The sequence below is a fragment of the Podarcis liolepis genome (genome assembly GCF_965112155.1).
Source record: "Podarcis liolepis genome assembly, chromosome: 13".
NCBI classification, from domain to species: Eukaryota; Metazoa; Chordata; class Lepidosauria; order Squamata; family Lacertidae; genus Podarcis; species Podarcis liolepis.
In genome coordinates this window covers 56133333-56149283 of record NC_139573.1, presented here as the reverse complement: position 1 = coordinate 56149283, position 15951 = coordinate 56133333, and the positions used below count along the sequence as shown (strand labels likewise).

General features: G+C 42.6%; 1 protein-coding gene across 2 annotated transcripts in view; it reads right to left on the bottom strand.

Annotated features, from left to right (window-relative positions):
* MOCOS (molybdenum cofactor sulfurase) overlaps positions 1 to 15951 on the bottom strand; it is a 237680-nt gene that overhangs the window by 166383 nt on the left and 55346 nt on the right. For both annotated transcript variants that reach the window (XR_014518738.1, XM_083473195.1), the window contains exons 9-10: positions 8248 to 8410; positions 3267 to 3348 (exon numbers count right to left, since the gene is read on the bottom strand). Coding sequence is in view for 1 of the 2 variants with exons in the window: in XM_083473195.1 (XP_083329321.1) it covers positions 3267 to 3348; positions 8248 to 8410 (245 nt within the window). In the remaining variant the exon portion in view is untranslated. The remainder of the gene's footprint in view (positions 1 to 3266; positions 3349 to 8247; positions 8411 to 15951) is intronic.

The following is a 15951-nucleotide window of genomic DNA, read 5'->3' as shown; positions in this document are numbered from 1 at the left end:
GAATAACCAGGGGGGCAACAGAGTCTTTAGAAAGCATTCCAGACCCCGCCCCCCAGAACCTGGCGAGCCTTGAAAGTAGGAGAGCAAAGAGCACAAAGACAGAGGGCACTTCTCAACACCTATAAAAGCGGACGGTAAGACCATTCCTTGTCTTTGTATGTTCCTGGGCAACCGGCTGTGGGAGTCACTGGCAGCAGCCTGACACTTGTTTGTTCTTTGCTGGTTGATGGCAGCCAATTTTGGGTATCATTCATTTTAATTACGCTCCTATTTTTGAAAGTCTTTTCAGTCTATACTCTATTATAGTTATCTCAGAATAAGTTCAGATTTTTAGATGCAATCCATACTCCTAAGTATTTAATTTTCTTTTCCACTTTAATTCCTAAGTCATTTTCCAGTTCTCTCTTTGTTTGGTTATTTATATTCTGAGTTAGTATTTTCATTTAATCTTTAGTAATATAAAAATTCTGAGTTAGTATTTTCATTTACCATATTTTTCGCACTATAGGGCGCACTGGACCATAGGGCGCACCCAGTTTTTAGGGGGGGAATTCAAGAAAAAAAATCTCCCCCCCCAGCCCCAAAGAGCAGCGTACAGGCTGCACATAACCTCTCTCTGCCGGAGGGGTTGCGTGCAGCTATGGAACAAGCCAAGGCAGCGAGCGGGATGGATCCCACTCACTGTTTTGGCTTCCCCTTTAGCCCCGTGCAGCCTCTCCCTCCCGGGAGAGGCTGCGTGGGGCTAAAGAATCCATAGCCCCGTGCAGCCTCTCCTTGGTGGAGGGATTGCGCGCAGCTATGGATCAAGCCAAGGCAGTGAGCGGGATGGATGATGCCGCCAGTCAGTCCCTTCTCCCTCCTGTGGAAAAGCCCGCAAGAGCGCACGGAGCTTGTGTGCGGCTCTTGGGGGCTTTTCCCGCCTGCCTCCCCCCTGCATTCATTCCATAGGACGCACACACATTTTCCCTTGCTTTTTAGGAGGGAAAAAGTGCGTCCTATGGTGCGAAAAATACGGTAATCTTTAATAATATAAAATTGCTGGCCCGAAGTCCATATCATCTAGGATATTTGTCATAAAGGTCCATGAAACATTGTCGAAGGCCTTCTCCACATCTAGAAACAGAAGTGCTGCTTGCTTCTCTATCCTTTTTTCCAGATATTCAATTATATTCAAAATATTTCTGATGGTATTTTTCATTTGTCGAGATGGCAAAAACCCGCTTGATCTTCACGGATTACTGTATTCAATTCTGTCATCGTTCTATTTGCCATGATATTTGTAAATAAATTATAATCATTGCTTAATAAAGATATTGGCCCAAAATTCTTTGGGTGTATAGTTCTTTGGTCTTGTTTTGGAATTAATACTATAAATGCATTTTTCCACAAAGGTGGGATTTCTTCCCCTTGAAGAATTTGGTTCATTACCTCCACCAGTGGTTGAGCCAGTATTCCTTGGAAGGATTTGTAGTACATCGAGGGTAGTCCATCAGGTCTAGGCAATTTCCCTAACTTAGCTTGCTTTACCACTGTAATAACCTCCAGCAGCGTTATCGGGGTGTTAAGATTTTCAATTTGTTCTTTGGTGAGGTGTGGTATAGTCATGCTGGCCACATGGCCTGGAAAGCTGTCTGTGGACAAATGCCTGAAAGTGGAGATGAGCACCTACACTCCACAGTCAAATTTGACTGGACTTGACCGTCCAGGTGTCCTTTACCTTTACCTTTACCTGCGAAGGCTAGTTCAGATACAAGGATCTGCATTTTATTTTCTGCCGTGAAGACAGATGCAAAGATTTACTGAGTTTCTCTCCATACTTATCCTCCTTTAAGCACAACTTTGACTCCCTTGCCATCTAAATATGTTTCAAAGAAGTTTTTCAGAGAAAGAGTGGGATATTATTATAGTAATAATAATAATAATAATAATAATAATAATAATAATAATACTCCACCCATCCCCGTTACAGGGCTGCTTTCATATGCCATCTAAAAGTTGTGTAGTTCTTTATCTCCGTGACATCCGAGAGAGGGTGTTCCACAGGGAGGAACACCTCCCTGGCTTGTCTCCAACTACTAACATTTTAAAATAATGTTTCATTTTTTGTCTTTATGGTTTTAGCAGTGATGAGCATTAAACATGACACATAAACATTAAACATGAACAGTTCTAAGGCACTGTTATTTAATGTCACGTCTTTGTCATACATGTACCCAATCTACGATTGAATAAATGAAGTCACCAATCACTGCAGCACTTCCAGTTTTGGATGCCTCCTTGATTTCATTCTTCATCTCAAGCTCAAGCCCTGACCTAAGCATTTTGGTCAGGGCAACAATAGCACACCCCAAGTACTAAACTACTCTTTTCTCCCAGTATTGCCACCCATAGCAATTTTGTGCATATGTCTGCCCTTTCTACAATTTTTAGTTTGTTGGACTCTGTATCTTCCTTGATGTACAGAGTGGCATCATTCTTTTCTGTCCTTCCTTAGAATTTGTATCCAAAGATAACCATACTCCTCTGGTTCTCTCCAAAGCCCCACTAAGACTCTTAAACACAAATACAGTGGTGCCCCGCAAGACGAATGCCTCGCAAGACGGAAAACTCGCTAGACGAAAGAGTTTTCCGTTTTGGAGGTGCTTCGCAAAACGAATTTCCTATGGGCTTGCTTGCAAGACGACAATGTATTGCGAGTTCCTGCTGGTTTTTTCCCCTCCCCCCTTTTTTCTAAGCCGCTAAGCCGCTTATCAGCTGATCCGATAAGCAGATAAGCCGCTAAAAGCCGCTAATAGCGCTAATCCTTCAATGGGCTTGCTTCGCAAGAAGAAAAAACCGCTAGACGAAGAGAATCACAGAACGGATTCTTTTCGTCTTGTGAGGCACCACTGTAATAGTTTAGTGTTGCATCCAAACACAGCTACTGTGCTCATATGGATTAATCACGGCTCCCTTCACCCACACCCTCTGCCCTGGGAAGAAGGCCATTGGTTTCCAGCAACACAGTGTCCTTTCTGTAGGCAGATCAAGATGAGCAGGAGACAGCAAAGGTTGCAAGATTTTTTACTGGGGCAATCGGAATAAGATCCACTATTTGACTATTGATTCAAAACCCTAAAACATATTTTATATAATTGACTTTTTATTTCTATTCTTTGTACATTGTATTATTCTTTTATTGCTATGGCCAATATTTGCTGATGCAAATAACGATTCATTCATTCCACCAACACAAGCTCTGTGGGTTCACTCCCCCCCCCCCTCACCTGTGTGAGCAGACTTTACTCTGGCAGGTCTGAGTCAGACTTTCACTGTCTTCTTCCAAGGACACAGAAATGGGATCCATCGCTACATAAAAAGTTATAGAAAACATTATTCATATCTCCATTTTTATAGCATTAAATAGAATGATACAAGTCATGGGCTAACAGAAACCAAATGCTTGCCTTGAAAATTCTTCACCTAGAACCTGAGAATGCATTTTGTGGTGGATTGAGGCTGTAAGCATATAGGTGAATCTGTGCAACTAAGAAGTCTAGATCATCTGTTTGAGGCTTATAGGGGACTGATTCTAGCCAGCCCACAATCCTCAATAAGGGGGGAATGGTCTCTGAGTTAACAGCACTGCCCATCTTGGAGATCCCTACATGCATCTATGAACAAGAATGTCTGGACTGAAGCTTCAATGTTTTTAGTGGCAGTGTGAAAGGGTTCTGGGCAGAAGTTGGTTGCAGATAGAGTGTTAGCTCCCTGCAAACCACAGTTTGCAAATCAGAAGCCTTGGCAGCAAGTACATTCTGCCACTCTTTCTTTGCTGGAGTTTAGTGTTGCACAAATCCAGTGTTCTGGCTCCTGCTCCAAAACACAGCAGCGGATGTCAGTACTTGTAAGTTAAGGAAGTTATCTTTATTGAAGCGGAGTAATGGTACGGACTCAGAAGCAAAAAATAAACTGACCCAGACCCCTCATAAGGGAAAGGACTGTCTCAAAAAGGATGCTGTATAGTTGAAAAGAAATTCGTAAAAGGACAAGCAAAATGATCAAGGGGATGAAGCAACTCCTCTAGGAACCCTATGGGACCTTTTATTTTAGAGGAAAGGTAAGTAAAAATTGTGCAGAGTGTGTAAAAAGCCCCCCCGCCCTCATAATGCTAAAATTCATGGACGTCCAATGAATGTTGGAAGATTTAGATCAAATTTTTAAGAAAATGCCTTCTTCATGTAGTGCATAGTCCAACTATGGAACTTGCTCCCCCAAGAGGCAGTGATGGCCATCATCATCATCATCACCATCCTTTATCAATATTAGAAACACATCACAAAACATCAACAATTAAAAACAAAATAAAAACATAGTAAAAAGCATACTGGCAGACATTCTAAAAGTTAAATAATCTTCCGGATACATAAATTGTTGAGCTTATGGGGGGGGGGCGAGGGACCTGCAAAGGGGACACATGGTTCTTTGCAACAAAACTGTATCTGCCCCTCTGCCTTCAGCGCCTTCTGTTTGGTCCCTCTGGCTGGTCAAAGGCCTCCCTCCTCCCTGGTGAGGCTTTGAGCTCCTAGAGGAACGGACGAGACCCCTGGAGTCAGAAGAGAAGGACCTCTCTTCTTTATCCCTGGATCTACTGCTTCTTCCTTCTCCTCATGGGCCATCTGGGGTAGTCAAACCATGCCAGGTTGGACATACACATTCCTGAGGCCAGCTTCTGTTCTGCAAACTATCATTTGCTACGGGAGCTAGCATGACATCTGTGCTGGATCAAAATGTTATAGCTTCAATACAGAAATATATTTTTGTGCCTGCAGGTGGCTCCAAATGACCATTAAACAAGGATATAGCAGAGTTTTGTGCAACCTTGATCCCCACAGCACGCTTGCCAATGCACAATTTTAGCTTTTAGTAACTTTATTCCCTCTGTATTTCATACATTGGAATAGGCAGAAATTTACTGCAGCCGTGATAAGACTTCTATGAAAAGAAGTCTTATCCCAGTTATGTCACCTCTAATAAATGAGAATATAGGCTTCTTTTAAGAGGGGGAAAGAGAAGTTCGAAAGGAAGAAAATACAAATACTTGACATTTTAAAATATGTTTTCGAAAAATATTCACTAGGCAAAATGAGAGCACACCAAAACATTTTTGCATGCGCAAGGACATCTTCTCAGGTTAAAAAGAAAGAAAGAAAATTCAACTCTAACTGTCTCAGCTGTAATTTTCCCTTCTGGAAAAAATGAACTGAGGGGATGCAGATGCTGAAATGGTTTATGATGTGAATGGTATTGGATGTGGTTAATTGAAAATTATTATTAACAAATTATTTTACTATATTGGGGCCACATATCTTAGTACTTCATTAACCCAAAGAGATTTTAGTTTCAAGTGAATAGCAGAGGCATCATCTCAGAAAATATCAGGATAAAAGAAACAGGGCCATCTCCCAAAATTTTCTCATTCCAATGCTGTGTTTTATATTTTAAAAAAGTAAAGGGAAAGGACCCCTGACAGTTCAGTCGCAGACGACGACTGGAACCGGCATTTGTCCGCAGACAGTTTTCCCGGGTCATGTGGCCAGCATGACTAAGCCGCTTCTGGCGCAACAGAACACCGAAACCAGAGCAGCGCGCGGAAACGCCATTTACCTTCCTGCCAGAGCGGTACCTATTTATCTACTTGCACTTTTTGGCATGCTTTCAAACTGCTAGGTTGGCAGGAGATGGGACTGAGCAATGGGAGCTCACCCCGTCGCGGGGATTCAAACCCGCGTCCCTGTTTTATACTTAGGTTTTTAATATACACTTTGCCAATACAACTATGTCAGGTGCAGCCTTGCCTTTATGGCACATCCTGCAAAGCAGTGGGGAAAACCTGAAAGATGCAATGGAGATGGGAGAAAATTGGCTTCCTTTTCTGTGTTACACATGCAGCCACACAGTAGCTTGACTTCAGGTATCTTTTAAACATACTCCAAGTTTTTAAACAATGTACACACATATGATATGCTATTGAATCTGAAGGTTTTAAGATATTCAGTTCTGAAGAAAGCAGGAAGAAAATTGCTCTGAAGGTCTTTCCTGATGGAGGCTTTATATTGCAAATCGGTCCTTGGCAAAAGATATTTTAAACACTGGGTTTTTGATGCGAAAGTGAATCCAAATTGAACAATGTGGCCAATGAACCTGAAGCACAGCATGGGAAACATATGGGGCACAATCCAACTAAAGTTAAAGCACTTTAAAGCTTGTTTGATTTCATTTAACACATTTAGGTCTCCCACTGAGATTGAAAATCAACTTGGTTTAAAAGTGTCTCAGTTTTTAGCTGAATTGTTCTCATAGTATTTAGTCCATCAATGAAGAGTAATTACTAAAGAAACATTTGTTTGTACAATTAACACTGATGTATTCCAGTCTCCTTCTGTGCAACTGAGTAATCATAAAAGGCTTCTTTTTATGGCATCAGGATGATAAATGAAACCCAAGGCTGGACTCAAGGTCTCTATGAAGGGCTTGTTGTCCTAAGTTTAACATTTTACTAACCCGGTTCAATGCCTATTTATTTCAGTAACACAATTCATAAAAATAGGAGTATCCTTGACAGGAAACCAAAAGAAGCAATGTTTTGTGCAACAACTAAGAATAAAGCAGGTAAAGGATTTAACATATTTGGAATCAGTTGCTCAAACAAATGGACATGCATTATTAATAATGTTGCATGCAGGGCAAGTAAAAATGGAAGATCACCAAGAGATGGCAAACATAGTTCAGATGTAGATATATAAGACATAAATAATGAGATTAGAAAAGTAAAAATACTTTTTTTTGAAATTGAAAAGTACAGGCCTGCTGCTGCAGCTAAGTGAAATATATGTTCAATATATTAAAGGCTTTCCATCCTTTCTGCTACTGTATTTTTACACTCAGGTTTGAAGAACCTGATCAAGCTAACAGGGATGTCACTACTGACTTTTAAACACTGCGTTACTAACCTACGATGAAATGGTTAGAACCACCACCCACCTCTCCCATGTTGTAGAAATGTCAAGGTTCTTTGCATATATGCTGAAAGGCTGTGGAACAGTGTGCTACAGTAATTAGAGTATTAGATCTGGACCTCTTAAATCTGAGTTCAAATCCTGACTCAGCCATCCAAGGGACCTTGATGGCACTTGGGTTGCCTTTGACAAGTCACTACCTCAGGAATGTTGCATGAACAAAACATGGCCTCTTAATCTCAGGCTGAGTTACTTGCAGAAAGGGAGGGGCAGAAAAATGATGGAAAGGAGTTACAGTATTTAATGAGTAATGACAGACAAGCTTCACTTAAATATGACTTGCACATATACAGTGGTACCTCGGGTTACATATGCTTCAGGTTACAGATGCTTCAGGTTACAGACTCTGCTAACCCAGAAATAGTACCTCGGGTTAAGAACTTTGCTTCAGGATGAGAACAGAAATCGTGCTCCGGCAGCAGCGGGAGGCGCTATTAGCTAAAGTGGTACTTCAGGTTAAGAACAGTTTCAGGTTAAGAATGGACCTCCGGAACGAATTAAGTTCTTAACCTGAGGTACCACTGTATACCAATTTTCTTTACACTGCACAGCTACAGAGCAACGATAATAAGGCCCAATAAATCTAACAGGGCCCAATGGGAATGGGGTGTACCCTAGAATGTGCCCCAGAATCCTCTTCATTGGCAAACTGACATGTGAGCAAATATACAAAGTTGCGGGGGGGACGGGACACCCAGCTGCGGTTGATTAGTTGCATTCATAATTCCTGCCACATGCCTGTTAAGAACATAAGAAGAAGCCTTCTCCATCAACCCCCCCCCCCACTCTTTCATGTACACAGTGCCCTCGCTCCTCAGATAGTGCAGGTAAATTAGCTGAGTGGGAGAATATCTGATCTGATTACGGGGGGCACATTTCCATCTGGCCAAACCAGCACTGGGCCAACTTCTTTCTCTTCTTTTTGTCCCTGTGAAAAAAACAGTTAAGGGGCCAGAAAAAAAATGCTTTGGGTCTTGATCAGACCCCAAAAGTAGAGGATAGCCACCCCTTAACAGTTTGTCCAAGCACGCCAAACAGCTGGAACCATAACATACTTGGTATCTATTATTTGATTTGCAGCACCAGAAATTCTCAGAAAGGCCTGTCAGAAACACTAGTAATTTGTGCTATTACAAATTTTACTGAAACCATCTTACAATGAAATGATAATGAAGATTTGCCTACCAACCTTCTGCTCTGATGATCATCACATTTTGCTCCAGGTCAATAAAGGGCTGCACAAGGCACAGTCTCGGTTCTTGCTTTTGAGTGATGCAAACGCCATTGTGATTGGCAACCATGAAGCTACGATCGTACAGCAAACCTTTATTTCCGATGGGCCACCGCATCACCTGATGGGAAACAGACCTCTGCTCACTTAGTAAGTCTTTAAGCTGCAGATGTGCACAGACGCTGAGCAAAGAAATGGAAAAACTATTCATGACTGAAACTACCTGAGAATCAAATGAGTTAAAAATGGTAGGTATTTACTTCTGGTTTTAAAATAGATACTTTTAATAGTCAATACCTCACTGCAAGAGCTGAAAGGATATGAGAGCATACTGTCTGTCAACAGCAAACAGGATTAATAGACTAAGGTGCATCCCAAACTTCTCTGGGTTCAGGGAAGAAGTCCTTCTGAATCATGAATGTCTAGGGGGAATTTGGCTCCAATGTTCTAGAGCAGGCATGTCCAACTTTCAAGAGACTGCGATCTACTCCCACTATAAAAAAAACTGGCAGTGATCTACCAAAGTTATTGAGCTTTTTTTGGGTAGCCAAAGTTGTTGAGCTTTGTGATCGACCTGTTGAACATCCCTGTTCTAGAGAATGAGTTTCCCACTGCAACCCCAGCTTTTTTCTGCTGGAGGATAGAACCTGTGCAGGAATTTGGAATGCCACAAATTCCAAAACATATTCTGGGAGAATATTTTTATTTAGAAAGCATTTTTAATACATTATGTTTTAATATATATGATGTTTTATTGATTTTATAACTGAAATTGATCTGAGTTTATTTCTTACAAAGAAAAGCAATATATAAATTATCAACATAAATAATCAAAGCCATATACAAAATAAATGTCACAAGTACAAAACAGAGATTATCCTTAGATTAATAACTCGGGGAAAAGACTTGGTAAAATTTGGGAAGTTAGGAACAGTTTAAAGCAGTGGTTTTCAACCAGTGTGCTGTGGCATCTTGGGGTGCTGCGAGCAACCCTGGCCTCTTTCCTTCCCTCCCTCCCTCCCTCTTCTGATGCCCTCTCATGCCTCTGCCTCCCAAAGGCTTGTGGGGGGAAGTTCAGAGACCAGGGGCAGCAGCAGTGGCTGCCCAGAGGACTCTCAAGGAGAGGAGGCTGAGGGAACCCTCCACAAGGGAGGGTGTTCAAAAAGGGGTGAGGAGCTGCCGGCTCTGCAGGCAAGGGGTGACATAACTGGGCTCCTGAGCCCCACAGGGGAGCCACAGAAAGAATGTAGTTGGTTAAGGGAACCCCTGACTCAAAAAGGTTGAAAACCTCTGGTTTTAGGGCATGGCTCCTCCCCCAGCAGCAGAATCCAGCGGCTGAATGCACTTTATCGTGTTAGGCAGCAGGGCCAAGAGAAGCTGCAGTAAGTCCACTCTACCTGGATTGTTGCCCTTGTTAGGAATAATTAGACTGCGGCTGCCAAACTGGTGACTGGGAGTGACCATTGGGACCATATAACATAGGTCCTGAAAGACCTACATTGGCTCCCAGTACATTTCCAAGCACAATTCAAATTGTTGGCACCGACCTTTAAAGCCCTAAACAGCCTCAGCCTAGTATACCTGCCTGAAGGAGCGTCTCCACCCCCATTGTCCAGCCAGTTCTGAGGGCCTTCTAGCAGTTCCCTCACTGCTAGAAGTGAGGCTACAGGGAACCAGGCAGAGGGCCTTCTCGGTAGTGGCACCTGCCCTGTGGAATGCCCTCCCATCGGACGGCAAACAGATAAACAACTGATTGACTTTTCAAAGACAGGGAAATTTTTAATGGTTGATGTTTCACTGTGTTTTTAATATTTTGTTGCTAACAGCCTCGAGCAACCTAGTCAGAGGGGTGGAATAAATAGACAGATGATAGATAGATAGATAGATAGATAGATAGATAAATATAGATATAGATATAGATATAGATATAGATGATATAGATATAGATATAGATATAGATATAGATATAGATATAGATATAGATATAGATATAGATATAGATATAGATATAGATATAGATATAGATATAGATAGATAGATGATAGATAGAAAGAAAAAATTGAGATTTGGCTTTTCAGCCACAATATTGAAAACAGGATTGAAGGACACTATACAAAATTATAAATATTACATAATTTAATGGTATCTGGATAATTGTCACCATGTTATAGAAGTGGGCCCTTCAACAAAATCTTGAAGCACTGAGTGCTTTTGTTCAGGGTTCCAGCGACTCCACTGTCATTCCTGCTGGAGTAGCTGGACCCCTGAACATTGTCGTTCCTGCAGCCAGTCAGCATTCTGTGCCCATTGATCAGGCTACATCCTCAATGGCCACCATGCTGTTTTTCTCTTTTTGTCTTGATTTTTTTGCAGAAGGGAGGTGGACAAACATGTGCCCAGTCTCAGGTACATTAAAGTCTTTGGTTTCTCCACTGACATCTATGGGCAGCATTCGCTTCCATACCTGAGGATATTTTAATACAGCTTTTTTGTGTGAGTGAATGAAGAAGCAACATATCCCAATCTCTCTCCTCCCTCTTGTGATATCTATGTGCTTCTCCTCCTCCTCTCCCTTTTCCAGACACTCCATTCTGTTCTCCCACTCCCACTCGCCGGTTTCCACCCTCTCAGTCAACACCCTGTTCCAGTGAGTTCAGAACGTATCAGCCCTGCTGAATCAGATCAATGGCCCATCTAGTCCAGCGGCTGATGGCCAGCTACCGGTCAAAAGCAAAACCTGAATGCACTCTCTCCACCTGTGATTCACTTATTCAGAGACATTCTCCCTCCAGCAACAGAGGCAGAATACAACCACCATGGCTAGTAGCCACTGAGAGCCTTATCCTCTCCTGAATTTGTCGCTTTTAAAAGCCATCCAAGTTAGTGGCCATCTATTCTTGTGGGAGTGAATCCCACAGTTCAGCTACGCACTGTGTGAAGAGTTCTTAGGGGGCTGTTTTGGAGGTTCTCTCAGGGTTCCCCCTAAGTTATTCTGACTACCTGCAAACCTCAGGGTTACACTGGATCTGCTGATGCCTCCCTCATGGAGGAGGCGGGCAGTTGGGGTGACATTTTCGCTACATGTCCCCCCTATAGGGAAGGATGACCTCTGTTCCCTTTCTGCCTCTGTCCAGGATGCTACTAGGGCACGTGTTCCAGAACAACTACAGTCATACCTTGGGTTACAGACACTTCAGGTTGTGCATTTTCGGGTTGAGCACCGTGCCGAACGCAGAAGTACCAGAACGGATTACTTCCGTGTTTCAGCGCTCGTGCATGCGCAGAAATGCACGACACCATACGTGCGCAGACGCGGCGCTGCGGGTTGCAAATGTGCCTCCCGCACAGATCACGTTCGCAACCCGAGCGTCCACTTTACTTCCCACAGCTCTAGCTAATTGTTAAGTTATGGGTGAACATATCAGATGACACAGCGATTCTTCAAACAGCTCTTGTTTATTCACAGGCCAGGACAGAACTGAACTGTTCAGCCAGCCTGCTTATATAGAGCTCCACTACAACGCAACAGTAACCATTTTCTGTAACTATCCAATCACTGAACGTCACTTTCGATCCCTTATTTGCATACGTGGACCTGAACTATCTACAGTATCCCTCTGCTGGCCCAGGGTGAGAACTTCAGTACATAACACTAATGGCTAGCTTTCTGGCTATAGGCTCATACACCCTTCTGTTTGGTCTGTGACTTCAGACACAAATCTAGTTATTATTATTTTTAAATTGTCCTGCTGCTTTCCCTGGGAAAACCCACTGCTTACTGTTGAATTGGAGCAAACGTCAATCACCGGGTTTCCCTGGGGAAAGTGGCGAGACAAAAGAAGCTCTTGGACCCATGCCTAGAAGACAGAAATCAAATGGAAGAAATCACAGGACAAAGGGAAGTGTGGATGAACCCTATGTTCTGTTGATATTAGTCAGGCACCATGACAGTACTCTTTCGGATGCCCACCTTGGTTAATAATAATAATAATAATAATAAATAATAATAATAATAATAATTTATTTATACCCCGCCCATCTGGCTGGGTTTCCCCAGCCACTCTGGGCGGCTTTCAACAAAGTATTACCGTATTTTTCGCCCTATAGGACGCACTTTTTCCCCTCCAAAAATTAAGGGGAAATGTGTGTGCGTCCTATGGGGCAAATGCAGGCTTTCGCTGAAGCCTGGAGAGCGAGAGGGGTCGGTGCACACCAACCCCTCTCGCTCTCCAGGCTTCAGGAGAGCCCCAGTGCCAGCCCCACAAGGTCGGGGGACAGAGGGAGGCGGAACGGCGCCATCCCGCTGTATCCCGAAGTGGTTTGGAGGCTGATGGCGGGGAGACCCCGCCGCCAGCCCCGCAAGCTCCGGGGACAGCTGGGAGGCGCAGCGCGTCTCCCCGCTGTCCCCGGACCTGGTCTGAAGGCGGGCTGCGGGGAGAAGAGCGCTTCTCCCTGCTGCCAGCCCCACAAGCACCTGGGGGGAAAATAATTTTTTCCCCTTTATTTCCCCCCCAAAAAACTTGGTGCGTCCTATGGGCCGGTGCGTCCTATGGGGTGAAAAATACGGTAAAATACAGTAGTCTGTTAAGCATTAAAAGCTTCCCTAATGGTTACGTCTGTTCTTAAAATAGTTTTAGGTGTTTTGTTTTCAGATGTTTGCAACAGTTTTGAAGCAGGTTTTTAAAATTATTTTTATTGTCATTACAGTGGTACCTTGGTTTATGAACTTAGTCTGTTCTTAAACCGAAGCGTGCTTTCCTTGAAGAGGCCTCCCATCGCTGGTGCCCTTCCACTGTTCAGATTCTGTTCTTAGACTGAGGTAACGTTCACAAACCGGGACACTACTTCCAGTTTAGTGGAGTTCATAAACCAAATAGTTTGTAAACAGGGATGTTCTTAAACCGAGGTACCACTGTATTTTATTTAAAGTGTTTGCTGCCCTGAACTCTTTTGGGAGGAACAGCACAATATAAATTCAATAAACAGGAAAACAAATTGGAGTGGGGGAGGGGCAGGAGAGAGACTTGATAGTGGAGCATCTTCTGCCTGGATTTGAAGACAGGCCTAAAAAGCATTCAGTGCTATGTCATATATATTCACTAAAAACAAAACACAAAAACTGCCAGGAAAAGTTCTTGCCTTCCTTCTTTTTAACAGCCACCCCTTTCCCCTGTATGGTATCTGACAAACATACAGGGAGATTGCATTTTCCAGAAAAAATGATGCCAAGCCAATCAAGCAGATTTTAACAAGAAAGATAAAGCTCACCACAGTGGCGGGGTGTTGAAACAGCCTGAGGAAGTTCCATTAGAATATCCTGTTTTATTATTCGGCAATGAGGTAGTGAAAAATGTGGACTGATTTATTCAGGAAAACGTAAAGAGAACAATATTATAATTCATCTTAGACCTGGGAGCACTTAAAAATTAGAATAAAATCTAGTGCACAGTGATCTCAGTGAGTCTAAAGTATTTATTGCATCTGAGATTAAATACTCTTTTATTTATGTAGTCTTGAGCAAATATGAATAGCCTGAAACCTGCTGTTACGATGAAGTTATTAATGTTTAAAATTTACCTTTTTCATTCTGCAGCATTTTTTACCTTTTTCATTCTGCAGCATTTACAATGCAAAATCAATGCGCTTTAAACATTTATAAATGTGTGTGTGTGTTTTCATGGAATCGTTTTCTCCATTGCTGATGTCCAGTCCCATCGCTACCATAGTCAAAACAGATTTAGTCATGCACAAAAGGGAGGTATGGGGCAGGTACAGGCATGGCTATAGATAAGGAATTTGGAGCTGAAAGGGAGCTGGCACTGAGCCCTGCTGGGATGGGCTGCACAAGGGGGCTACCCCACTGGGATTCCCTTCCTCACCATTCTTCCCACCCACCATAGGTCAACTTGACTGGTGTTTGGGACTCTCTGACAGGCAGAGACGAGAGACAGATACAGTGGAAGGAGGGAGAGAATTCCTAAGAGAATTCGACCTTTGACACCCCCCCCCCCATGTAAGCTTTATTGGAAACACAACTTTTACCACAGCAAATAAAGCTGGCCTTATTGAGTGATTGGTGCTTGTATATTAGATTAACCTGAATAATTCATGCAGATTGCAGAATTCAGCTTCATTTCTTTTAAAAAGAAAACTTTGCAAATTCTGCCAGAAGAACCAGTACCTGTATGTAAATATGCTTCATTTGCATAACTCTGCCCTCAGCAGTTGCTTTGCTCTGCCAATGGAATTCTGAACTGGAGTTTGAGTCTTCATTTTCCAAGATTGCACCTCTGAATTAAGGGCTGTGCTCATCGCATGCAAAAGTAATGTGTCATTTATACTTGAGAAAAATATGTGACTGCCTTGGTAATGTTTCTTATTATGTTTTGCTTTAAACTCCCAGGCAACTAAAAAACTTATTACTGAAGAGAATATATTTTCAATGCAGGTGAGCCTTCAATGGCTTTGACCTCAATTTTCATGCAGATGCAGGGCTGTGATCCACAGCAGGAAGTTTTCATAAAAGAAGCTATAATAATATTGACATCTATTAAAGCACTGCAAAATACATTGCAAAGGAAAGTCAGATTCTAGGTCAGCGTGTAGACCATCTACCTACTTCATCATGCCTTATTCAAAAAAACGGTGGGGGGGGAGGGAGTGTCACAGGCAAGGTGGTAATGTTATTAACTTTGAAAAAGAAAAGCAATTAAAATCTTCAAAGAGAGAATTTTCAAATAGCACCGCAACACTTAAATGCCGTATTTTTGTTGCAAATGTATTTTTAATGTTAACATTTCTTTGTAATGCAAATCAGCATCCTCTTAATTATAACATGTTAATCAAGTGTTTCCTCAATTGCTGTACGCCCATCACCGCCTGCAGCCCATGTCATGTCAGAGCATACAAGCATGCTAATTACTGAATTAATATTTATTGTAAGTTTTAGGATTAAGTTATTCGTTTCCATGCACTCTACTAAGCAGTTTTGGGGGATTTTTGTAAAATCACCCAAACTAAAATGTAGTGATGGGTATGTGTTACGTGAAGTCGGTTCAGGGAGGCTGTTCTTGAAATTCCCAATATTAGACCTATTGCCACAGTCAGTGGCCCTGGGGTAACAATGCCTACAGTCCAATCTCTGAACTATTGCTGCTGCTACTGCTGCTGTTGCTGTTGAATTAGAAGTTGGAGGCAGCTTCAACCAACCCTGGCAAAACCAAGAGCTCTTGACAGCCCTCTTTCAGCCCTGGATGAGTATGCTCACAAAAGAAGGGCTGTTATCTTTGGGATGCAGGGCGGGGTGGGGGGTGGGGGTGGCATTCAGTTTTCAAGGGGATACACTGTCAGCTATGAATGATCCTCCTAGATTGGTCCTCGGCTTGCCTGATTTATTTCTTTGTTTATTATGTACTTTAATCACTTTCTCTCATGCCAAGGCACAAGCAAAAGACTCTTTAAGCCACTCCCTCCAGTATGAACATAAATATAGGCTGTGTTTTCTTTCAGACTTCAATAAAACTGGGAAGCTAAGCAGAAAATTGATAATCTCTACTACTATTTACGCAGGGACTGTCGGGAATGAAAGAGATCTTTCTTTGATATCCTGCCATCAGTGACTAGTGCTGTTGATACTGGAGACAAAGGGCCTACTTAACTGAC